The sequence below is a fragment of the Garra rufa genome, chromosome 11 (genome assembly GCF_049309525.1).
Source record: "Garra rufa chromosome 11, GarRuf1.0, whole genome shotgun sequence".
Lineage (NCBI taxonomy): Eukaryota > Metazoa > Chordata > Actinopteri > Cypriniformes > Cyprinidae > Garra > Garra rufa.
In genome coordinates this window covers 28,622,081-28,633,898 of record NC_133371.1, presented here as the reverse complement: position 1 = coordinate 28,633,898, position 11,818 = coordinate 28,622,081, and the positions used below count along the sequence as shown (strand labels likewise).

Here is an 11,818-nt window from a genome sequence, read left to right as displayed (position 1 = left end):
GAGTAACGAGTAATTAGTAATTTTATTCGATTTCCCCTGAAAGTCATTATGCACACTGGCGTTGTTAAACAACATACAGTATAATAATTAAAATATTGTGTCAATAATTTCGTGTCAGTGTAAATATTTACAATTCCCTCGTCAGATTTCTAGTCATTGGCGTTGCTGTTACAGGTTGTCAACACTAGGCTAATGGCCACACCTTTCTGTGATTCTTCCTGTGACCAGGGCCCGCTCATCGGTTTTAAATCATCCGCCCCACATTCACAGTGCCGATCCCCGTATATCCCCGCGCACACGTCGTTTATCAGCGTTTGCGTTGCGCGAAATACCGAGAGAAACGCATTTATTCCGCCTGCAGATAACGGCGTAAATCTAGCTGTAGTTAACGGTGCGCGATTCGAATGCTCGCTCGTGCGCGCGCGCTCTCTCTCTCCCTCTCCGTTCCTGACGTCAGCGAGATTGTCTCTGAGAGCGTCGAGCCCAGCGCGCTCTCTCTCCATACTGACCCTCCATTGTGCGCACGCTAACGATGCCAGCGCTCGCAGCCGCCGCCGCCGCCCAGTAGAGACCTCCCAGCCCGAGGACCGAGCACCACGACCCCGCTACACAGTCCGAGAGCGCGCGCCAGAGACTTATGTTCCAGCCCAACGTTGTCTTTTGCGGGATTTAATGCTCTAGCTAGTCGTCGACAGGGAGAGAGAGAGTGTGTGTGTGAGAGAGAGGGATAGGGACAGCCTTAGAGAGGGATAAGGAAGAAACACCGAGGATATTTCTCACCCGGACCGTTTTGGAGATAAAAAAGAGCCGAGGTTCATCTAGCCATGGGATGTACACTGAGCGCAGAGGAAAGAGCGGCTCTGGACAGGAGCAAAGCCATCGAGAAAAACCTCAAAGAAGACGGAATCACTGCTGCTAAAGATGTGAAATTGCTCCTGCTAGGTAATGCGGAGTGGAGCAGTGTCTCATCCGATGAATGCACATATATGGGATCTCTCTTCATTTTGACAGGCGATTCTTACTCCCTTGTGTCTGTCTCTTCTCCACAGGGGCTGGGGAATCTGGGAAAAGTACCATCGTGAAACAGATGAAGTAAGTGGCATGTTTTAAATGACATCCATCAGTCAGTCAAGCAGTCAGTCAGTCAGTCAGTCAGTCAGTGTGCGCTGTGTGAGACACACACGAACCCACCCACACACACCCTCGATTGCTTGATGGCGAATTCTTAGGTCCGCCATATTTTCAAGGAGTTCTCTCTCCACTAGCGTGTTACATACATTGTAGCCGTGGCGTGATGACACGGTATAGCAGATCCACAGTATTTGCATCGGTGGGTTCGGGAAGACGAGGCGCCGTCGATGTGCTGTTCACGAAAATGGTGCTGAAAGTCAACTGGGGGACCGTGTTTCTTAGTCTATTGCTCCATTGACGTCCACTGACAGCGTAGCCTACTTCACACCCGGCTGAGTAACATTACCACACTCCACCCCGATTTCACTTCATCCTGTGGGCATTTACGGATGTCTCTGATGTCTCCCTGTGCATTTGCTCCTATGACAAACGTCAGAAATCGATCAAATATAAGATGTATATAGCTATATAGGCTACTGTGCCCTTCTGGTAGAGAATTAAATGGCTGTTCTATAGGGTTCAGTACAATGCAGCACCATGTTAGACTTTAATATGTCATATTAGCTACCTGAATTATATGCAGTATAGATCGATAACTGGCTTTTTATTTGTTTACCGATATCCACTCTTTTCTACTAGACTGGATATCGTCTCTTAAGTATTAGGTCCATTGATAAAACGAATCCCCTTTCAATGAAAAAAAAAACATACTGGCTCTAAAATAAATGTCCTCCTATGCAAATTTGCATAAATACAGTTACATGATGAATGATATTGTAATCAATATAATGCACGTTGATGAATAATATGATAGCATTTATTAAATGCTAAAAAATATTAAAAGAACCCACTATCTCTGACTCCCTACTATGTAGTTAATACGGTGTTAGGAGCCTTCTGTTGACTGAGAATGGTGAAGGCAGAGCTTATATGGCAAATGGTGCCTGGAGATAATGCTGTCGGCTGTGTGTGCATGGCGTTGGTGCAACATGAACAGGCCTTCATGCGTTTGCAGTCTGTGTTGGGCTGATGCTCATGGTGAAGGAAGGAGGTTTGACACCCAACCAGCTCAACTTCCTCACGGCCATTTTTATGCACTGACGTTCTCTTTACGCCTCATTGAAAACGATCTGTTCATCTACCTTGCGGTTTGAATGTCATATCCTTAGTTGAATGTCTTATAAATGCAGCTCCTCTGGTTATTTTCTCCTCTGACTCGCTTTGCAATATGATCACCATCTCTGGGACATAGTGTTGTGTTATAGAATAGCCTTACAAATAGGTTAATTATGTGTATGATTATTGACAACACGCGTTAGAATACAAGTGAGATTTTTATATATCGAGTTCGAGTTTATATCTCAATTCAAAGCATTCGATAAAGAAACGCCTCCATTCTCAAGTGTGCACGAGCTGCCTTTGTCGAAGCGAAATCTCAGCCCTCAGAAAATGTCATTTTATATCTGGTCTTGCTAGGCTGTTATATTACGGTGCTTTTGCAATGCCATCCTAAGCCTTTGTGATGGAAAAACGCACGGATATGTTTTTGAAATAGTGCATCGGAGCATTTCAGGCGGTTTCAGTGGTGGACAGCGCCCAGCAGAGTCTTTTTCTGTGATCGGCTTTCTTCGGCCATTTTCGGTTTTCTCCGTCGCTAAGAACGTTGAACCTGCGGCGAGAGGGAAAACGGGGGATGGATTTGTGCGTCGTTTACGTTGCTCACACGTGTTTAGAGAAAGGTGCGGTTTGTTTTATTTTCCCTAACACCTACCAACGTTGATTCTTTTGTATTACATATGTGTGTGAATGTTTTATACCTTAAATACAATGGCTAGCTTGAGACAGTATCCAAATTAGTTAAATCAGCTACTAGCAGGGCATAATTAAGCAGATATATAAAATGTGGGTGGCGAAAATGTACATATTCCTCTTATTTAACAATTTAAATGTGACCCTGGACCACAAAACTAGTCATAAGCTTTCCATTGATGTATGATTTGTTTGGACAATATTTTATTTGAGATACAACTATTTGAAAATCTAGAATCTGAGGGTGCAAAACAAATCAAAATACTGAGAAAATCGCCTTTAAACTTGTCCAAATTAATCTTATCAATGCATATTACCAATCAAAAACAAAGTTTTGATATATTTACAGTCGAAAATGTACAAAATATCTTCATGGAACATGATACTCAATATCCTAATGATTTTTGGCATAAAAGAACATTAAATAATTTTGACCCATACAATGTATTTTTGGCCATTGCTACAGATATACCAGTGCTACTTATATCTTGTGCATTATTTACAGCAAATTTTAAATTTAATGTGTATTTCCAGGTAACGTTGACATTGTCATTGACAGTTTCAGCAGTTAATAAATCCTGTTTATTCTATGATTATTAAACAAAAAAGGGCATATAAGGGCAGTGCCTAGAGAATGAGTTCAGGTTGAGGATGAGGAGAAACCAAAATTATTTCATTTTTTTCTGTTTTAAATTGCTTGGTCAGCCTAGCAAATTAATGACAGTATTTACCACTGCTTTTAAGCCATTGTAGCTAATGCCTCAGGCATATTTCTTAGTCATCCAGAGTGATGACTCTTTCCTCTCTAAGGATTCATTGTTGCTCTGATGTGCTTAATTGGGTAATAAGAGTGTCTCATGATGGAGCTGGTTAAACTGTTTGGGTCCTAAAGGAGTGGAGTATGTAGCTCTGGGCTTCTTACTGTAGTACACCATGAATGAGTTGCTTTTTCAGGGCTTTTGTTAAGCTTAACTAGACCGTTAAATGTTCCGCCACCGACAGTTACTTAAAATGCTTTTTAGGATATTGCTGCTTCAATATGATGTATTGCATTGTAAAATGCATACAGTAAAAAGAAGTTCCATAATGAATACATCCACTAAACAGTATTCTGTATTGCATGGCTTGAAAAGGGTGGATTAAACAAGGAGGTGTGCACTTAACATGTCAGAGTAAACCAGGGAACTGGGTGACGTGTGAAAGATGGTGAGAGAGAATGAGGGCGAGAGAGGGCGCAGCGTGAGGAGGGGAGATGTTGGTAAACCCTGTGATTATGGTGTAGTTCTCTAGGCAGGCAACAGTGCTTCCATCTGCTTCATTAGTTCAGTGTGAGAAGGGAGTGTTTAAGTGTGCACAGGCTGCTCTCAATAGCTGTTCACGTCACATATACACGGCTCTCTCTCTTTCTCTCTGTTCCTGCGCTCGTCTTCCTGGCACCTAGTCCTATGGGAATGAAATATGAGCGATTGGAGATGTATTTTATGTGTTTGGGGGAGCGAAAGAGAGAGAAAATGTGAGTATATGGTGATGAGAACCGTTTCAGAGACCCTGGAGATGACGCCATGTGTCATCGTCCTGCATGTCACTTCCTCACCCACGCGTGTCATGCATGGATGATCCAAGGAAGCCTTCAGAAAACAGATCAAATGTATATATGAAAAGTTATAAGGTATGATTTGTGCAATGGATACCAGTTATGTGCCAGTTGTGGCATATTTAAGCCATATGTCATCAGGTCATAGATCAGATTCTTGTTTATGAGGCTGTTAAACGTATTTAGACTAGGCGTTGCTGACATAGTTGATTATTAATGGTAATATTTTGTGCACTGCTGTTTAAAAATTGGGGTCAGAAGCTACAACACTGATTGAAATTGACAGGAAAAACATCTATGTTACAAAAAAATATTTTTCAAATAAATTTTCTATTAATCCAAGAATCCTGCGGACAATTAACCACGAGTTTCGCCCAAATATTAAGCAGCAAAAATAAGAAATGTTTCTTAAGCACCAAATCAGCATATTAGAATGATTTATGAAGGATCATGTGACATTAAAGACTGGAGTAATGGCTACAAAATTTTTTTGCAGATATTAAAATCATTTAAAATATACACTACCAGTCGAAAGTTTTTGAACAGTAACATTTTTAAAGTTTTTTAAAGCCTCTTCTGCTCATCAAGCCTTCATTTATTTGATCCAAAGTACAGCATACAGTAAAACTGAATTAAAAATATTTTTACTCTTTAAAATAACTGTTTTCTATTTGAATATATTTTAAAATGTAATTTATTCCTGTGATTTCAAAGCTGAATTTTAGCATCATTACTTCAGTCACATGATCCTTCAGAAATCATTCTAATGTTCTTATTTGCTGCTCAAATAGAAATAGAAAGTTATAGATAAATAGAAAGTTCAGAAGAACAGCATTTATCTGAAATAGAAATCTTTTGTAATATTATAAATGTCTTTGTCATCACTTTGGGCCAATTATAAAAGTAAGTATTAAGTATCTCTATAATTTCTTTGGATCTTTCTATTCATTAAAGAATCCTGAAAAAATTTACTCAACTGTTTTAAATAATAATAATGATAATAATAATAATAATAATAATAAATGTTTCTTGAACAGCAAATCAGCATATTAGAATGATTTGAATGATTAGAAGGATCACGTGACACTGAAGACTGGAGTAATGATGTGGAAAATGTAGCTTTAATTACAGAAATAAATGACATTTTAAAATATATTCAAATAGAAACCAGTTATTTTAAATAGCAAAAATATTTTACAATATTACTGTTTTTGCTGTATTTTTTTAACAAATAAATCAAATGAGCAGAAAAGGCTTCTTTAAAAAACATCAAAATCTTACTGTTCAAAAACTTTTGACTGGTAATGTATTAAAATATAAAACTGTTATTTTAAGTTATAAATATTATATAAAATTGTATATTATTACAGTATTTACTGTATTTTAATCAAATAAATGCAGGGTGGTGAGCATAAAAGACTTTTTTCAAAAACCTCAAACTGACCTAAAAGTTACTGTACAGTAAACTGTTACAGCAAAATCATATTTTATAAAGTGAATTCGGAGCATGTTTGCATTCAGAAATCATGTAATAAAGGAACTGTGCTGATGTCGCGGACATCTGAGATAGGCTAATATAATTTGAAGTAAAAATGCAAGCCAAAATTCTTGCAAACCTCCCTGAAACTAATCAAGTGTCGCCCAGAGACTGACAGAAACTGTAAGCAAATAGGACATTGCAATCTAGACTGAATCTAAAAATGGAGAAATGAAAAAATCTCAATAACAACGTCTTTGTGAGTAATGCTGGACTTGCCACAAAAGTAAGAAAAAAATGCTGATGATGTGGAGAATATTGTGAGTCACATAAAGTAAACATTGGCTAGAATACTTTGCCTCTGTAGTAACAATGAATTGTGAAAGCCCTAATTTAGATTTTTTTCCCATCTCATCAAAATTGGTTCTGTTTCTAATCTATGTACTGTAATCCAAGGCCACTTGTCATGTTATCCTTTAAAAGCGGACTTCTGCTGCTGGATAGACTGGATAGGATTAAAAATGTTTGTTTTTGTCTAAAATGACCTCTGCAGTATGCAATATGCTGGGCTGTCCTGTAGCTGGCTAATTGAAGGGTTGAAGCAGAGGCCCCAGCTGTTCAGTTTTACTCCATCTGTACGGCCATGAAGCTAAACTCTGGCCATATACTTGAGTAGCGGAGCATGAAACATCCTGTCTCTAGTCTCTAGAGAGGACATTATGTGTTGAGTTATTTGTATCCAATGAAGGTTTAGATGAAGAATACTGTAAGATACAGCAGTAATAGTGACACGCTGTTTCACTTCTCTTGGAAGTGGGACTTCAGCTCTACAGCAATCTGAAATTTTCACTGTGACACCCTGGAGCTGAGTACTTATAAATAATAATACGACTTTTGCTCCTTTTGTGTGTATTTCTTTTAGTTAGTTTATACACTACCAGTCAAAAGTTTTTGAACAGTATGTTTTTTAAAGAAGTCTCTTATGCTCACTAAGCCTGCATTCATTTGATCCAAAATACAGCAAAAGCAGTAATAGTGTGAAATATTTGTACTATTTAAAATAACTTCCTTCTATTTTTTGAGCAGCAAATCAGAATATTAGAACGATTTCTAAAGGATCGTGTGACTGGAGTAATGATGCTAAAAATTCAGCTTTGAAATCATAGGAATAAATTACACTTTAAAATATATTTGAATGGAAAACATGTTAAATAGTAAAAATATTTCAAACTTATACTGTTTTGCTGTATTTTGAATCAAATAAATGCAGGCTTGGTGAGTAGTAGAGGCTTTTTAAAGAAACATTACAAATCGTACTGTTCAAAAACTTTTGACTGGTAGTGTAAAAGCAGAAATGGTACATGAAAATGCATTACTTGAAAATAAAATATGGTTCAATATCATACATATACTGTGTTTGGTTACTTTAGTTAGCCTTTTAAGACTAGTATGTGTATTCTTTGACCTCACTGGGTTTAACTTGGACCTTTACTGAACCCTGCATGTTTTTAGCTCTATTGTTCAAGGTTCATAGCAGATGTAAGTTGAAGAGGGCTGTTTGGGTGGGTAAAGCCTATTTTAATGCGAAGAAAGGAAATTAGCATTGACACAAAGCACCCTTGCTTGTGAATGCAGTACTGCTGGCTCTGTTATTGGCAACTGCGGTAGTGTGCAGTATGCAGATTACAAGGCCTTTTACACTACAGCTTTACGTCTAAAACATCCTATAGAAAGATTATACATTTTAATGTACCAAGTGCTGCAAGTGCAGTGGGTTTGGGTGGGGCTGTGACTACACACACTTGCAAACCATAATGTGTACGTGTTTGGGGAAGCTCTGAGTCACTATAAAAAGGGAAAGGGAAGGAGCTCTGATGAAACACACAGGCTGGTGAAATGAACTGTACAAATGATAGCTTCCCCGTCCATTTTTGCTTCTCTCTCTGTCGGTGATCTTCTGACTGTCTGTCTGGCTCTCTGTCCTTCTGTAATAGAGGGGGTTTCATGTGTCTAGCTGACGTGATTGGAGTTGACTGGGCACAGGGAGAACAAACGGTTCTCATGTGTTGATTTCCCAGAGCTCTGGCTGTAATACTCTCCAGTGATCCCCTCCGGCTCGGCCCACAGACACTGTGACTTTCAACAAGACACATCTCAGTTGTTTTTGGGGTGGGTTGATTTCCGCATGGCCCTCTGAGATGATTATTCAATGTGTATGTATTTGTTTCTATAGCTGTGCCATGGCAGCTTGTATTTTGCATCTGATTTGTGAACGCTACTGGGTATGCAAAGCCATCAAACCCACAAATTCAGTTAAACATGCAACACTCAGGTTATATATACCATACTGCTTATGGTTTCTATTGTAAGACAACCTACGTCTTTGTGTAGGTGTGTGTGTGTGGATATATATATATATATATATATATATATATATATATATATACACATATATACATAAATGTTGGTACATTAAAGGGATAGTTCACCCAAAAATGAAAATTCTGTCATTAATTACTCACCCTCATGTCGTTTCAAACCTGTAAGACCTTTGTTCATCTTTAGAACACAAATTAAGATATTTCTGATGAATCCGAAAGCTTTCTGAATCCCATAGACAGCAAGGGTCCAGAAAGATCCAGAAAGTAGGGCTGGAAAATAAATCAATGCATTGTGAATTGAGAAATGATTCTATATCGATTCTGAGATTTTCTAAATGCATCGCCATTTTCTTTCGAATCTATTCTTAGCTTAGTTTTTAACAGCAGTTACTTACAATTCCAATTCCTTACACACACTTGAACCTAAAATTATCATTCATAAAGGTTGAAGCGAGTTACAAGGGTGTTCATGTGATCTTTACATTAATCTCGCGTCATAAAAGCATTCTGAGACTCAGCTGAGCGCACAATTTAAGTGTGTCGGTAAAAACTAGATTAGTGCGCCATCTGCTGTCAAAAACTAAGCTCAGAATCAATTCCAGAGAGAATCGCGAAACATTGCGCACATGCGTGCTTTGAATATTTGGTCATTTTTCTTGGTTCCTTTCTGGACCTTGAATGTGGAAGGACTCTCCTATCTTAATTTGTGTTCCGAAGACGAACAAAGGTCTTACGGGTTTGGAACGACATGAGGGTTAGTGATTAATGACAGAATTTGTATTTTTGGGTGAACTATCCCTTTAATGGGGGCTTGGGGCAAAATTGTCACCAAAATGAACAAAAATGCCCCCTAAAATAGAAAAAAAATGTATAAAAAAAAGAAAGTGGCCAAAAAAGTATCTATTGTGGCAATCACAATTAGAGTTCAATGTGTGTCCATGGCAGCATTACATTTACTGTAGATTTGCTCACGTTGCATCAGATTTCTTTTTATGCCTGGTTTGCAGCAATTAACATTACAACTTTTCTGTTGAGCTTATGAATGCTACTGTTGCTATTTTTACTGCAACACAACTCGTAAAAAATAAAATACTATTACGATGACATATTGTGCGGCTTTTGGTTGTAATTTTCAGTCGAAGGCCAACAAGAGAAGCGATGTAAGTCTTCACTGCTTTCTTAGCGATAAGAAAATGAGAAAAGAATGGGAAGATATCTGTGGATGAATAAAACTTCTTAAAGACCTGCGTCTTTGTTCTTTCCACTTCAACCTGGATGCCTTTGAGGCTTTTAATAGAGCGCAGCTACTGAAAGAGCTTACAAATAGCATTGACAAGAAACGCTAGATGCCATCCTGGCAGGATGTATACATGTCGCCGCTTTTCACAACATCTCAGACACTGCAAGAGTTTCTCAGTGTGGATTTCACTCGATATCTAGGGGCGTTTAGACTCCTTGAGGGTAAAAATCTGTTGTTTTAAGCCTAAGCTTATATCCATCGCCACCTGTAAGCTCTTACTAGATTAGTACAGTACAGTATTTTACTGTGTATTCCAAATTGTGTTGTGGTAAAAATAGCAACAGTTAGCGCCAGTAGCTCACAGAGTGCAACCATTTGAAGTCATTGAAATGGTGCCCCCCATAGTCCAAAATATGTATAAAACGATGTGGATGTTTTAAATAACGCAAATCTTTTATGGGTTTTCTGTTACATATTTCAGTATTTAATTTACGTATTAAGCCATGCATGTCTTAATACCCAGGGTTCCCTTTAATGTAACCACTATTTCATCTTTGACATGAGAATATTATTGGTGTTTTGGGAAGTAAAATAGCACAATATTTGGCAATAAATCCCCAGTATTTGTTTCGACCTGCCTTACGGAGTCATATCCTTTATCTGTGTTTATACCTAAGATATTGCACAGTAATTCTGTTCTCATTTATTGTAAATTAAAAATCAGAGAGAGGAAGTGAGAAAGTGTTCAGCTTAGGCAAAAAAGTATCTGTTTCTCTATGTTTCCTGCTCAGTCACACACCCAAACAAATCTCTTTTTGTCTGAAACAGCACATTTAACAGTTTGTGGGTTAGAGAGTTGAGGCCTGATGCAAAGTAAAGGATGAACAGGAGAGTGGGAAACAGTGGGGCCGGAATGTCAAGTGCTTCCCTGAACCCCTCAGTGACCCTTGTTCTTCCCACCGGTTCTGCGTTGCCACCCTCTTCATCTCTTTTGGTCTCTCTGTGGTGGGTCCATATGTATTTGCGGTGCGGAGAGTTCTGGCTGACCCATGTGCTGGTGATCACACAAAAGGCCTTTGTCTTAGTGAGGTGTTTGTGTTGGGCCATAAAGCAGGTCCTAGGCCAGCCTCTTCAACGCCAACACAAAAGAGCTTTATTGGGGAGGCAGTCAGGGTGGGTCTGCTCATCTGATCTGGGGTCAGCTGATTTACAGCATGGCAGTGCAGTGTGAACTCTCCTTATGGTCAGATTATATAATGTGTGTCTGGAGCAGAACTGTGGTAGAGTCTTTAATTGAAAAAAGGAACTTAATAACAAAATATTATAGATTTATATTTATTACATATATACCTTAAAAGTCTTAGCTTGCTTTCTAAGCCTTGTGTTGGCTTATATTTACTACCATTCACAAATTTGGGGTCCATAAAATGTATGTTTTTTTAAAAATCCACTTCTTTACACTTTATTTTAAGTGTTAAGTACTGAGTAATATTAACTCGATGTACTTACTATTAGAGCTGCACGATTCTGAATAAAATGAGAATCACAATTTTTTTGCTCAGAATAAAGATCTCGATTCTCTCACGATTCTGGAGAACTTTTTTATTTTAAAGATTTACCCCTGAACATTAAGTTATCAAACAGCAGTAAAATAGCAGTGAAATAAGACAAAATAAACTTTGCTTTAAATTTAAATAAATGTAATGAAAAATAATGTAATAATGTAAACAAAAAAAAATCACCATTAAACATTAAAAAATAAACATACAAAGGTGTCAGAGTAAAGCGATTTAAAGATTCTTAGCTAGAAACACTAGCCTGTCAACATCACCGTCCACTCTGTGGGATGCCCGAGTTTACTTCACCATTTTACAAATAAATCCTAATCTAATCATGACAAACTATATATCGTTGAAAAGGTCTAAGGCTCCTGAAGAAATATTTGACTTTTTTTGTGTTACAAATTATGTAGGAAAATAATTTATGACAAAAGTTTCATAGATTAATTTATGACAAGAGTGCACCTCAAAAATCTACTTCATAACAGGAGTTCTGACCTTTTTCACAAACACTTTCTTGTTGCCTTTTTTCCTATCACACATTAGAAATAATAAGAAATGATATATCAGATGAAAACTTAATTTCAAAATTCATCCTTTGGAATGCCATTTTAAAATCAGACATTG

At 37.9% G+C, this 11,818-nt stretch overlaps 1 protein-coding gene across 5 annotated transcripts in view; it reads left to right on the top strand.

Annotated features, from left to right (window-relative positions):
* Window positions 1–246: 246 nt before the first annotated feature.
* The window catches only part of gnao1a (guanine nucleotide binding protein (G protein), alpha activating activity polypeptide O, a), a 124,898-nt gene continuing 113,326 nt past the window's right edge, over window positions 247–11,818 (top strand). For 3 of the 5 annotated variants that reach the window (XM_073850777.1, XM_073850778.1, XM_073850779.1), the window contains exons 1-2: window positions 247–942; window positions 1,050–1,092. In XM_073850777.1, coding sequence (XP_073706878.1) covers window positions 825–942; window positions 1,050–1,092 — 161 coding nt within the window. In that variant the 5' untranslated portion in view covers window positions 247–824. The remainder of the gene's footprint in view (window positions 943–1,049; window positions 1,093–11,818) is intronic. The other 2 variants (XM_073850776.1, XM_073850775.1) reach the window with 2 other exon arrangements.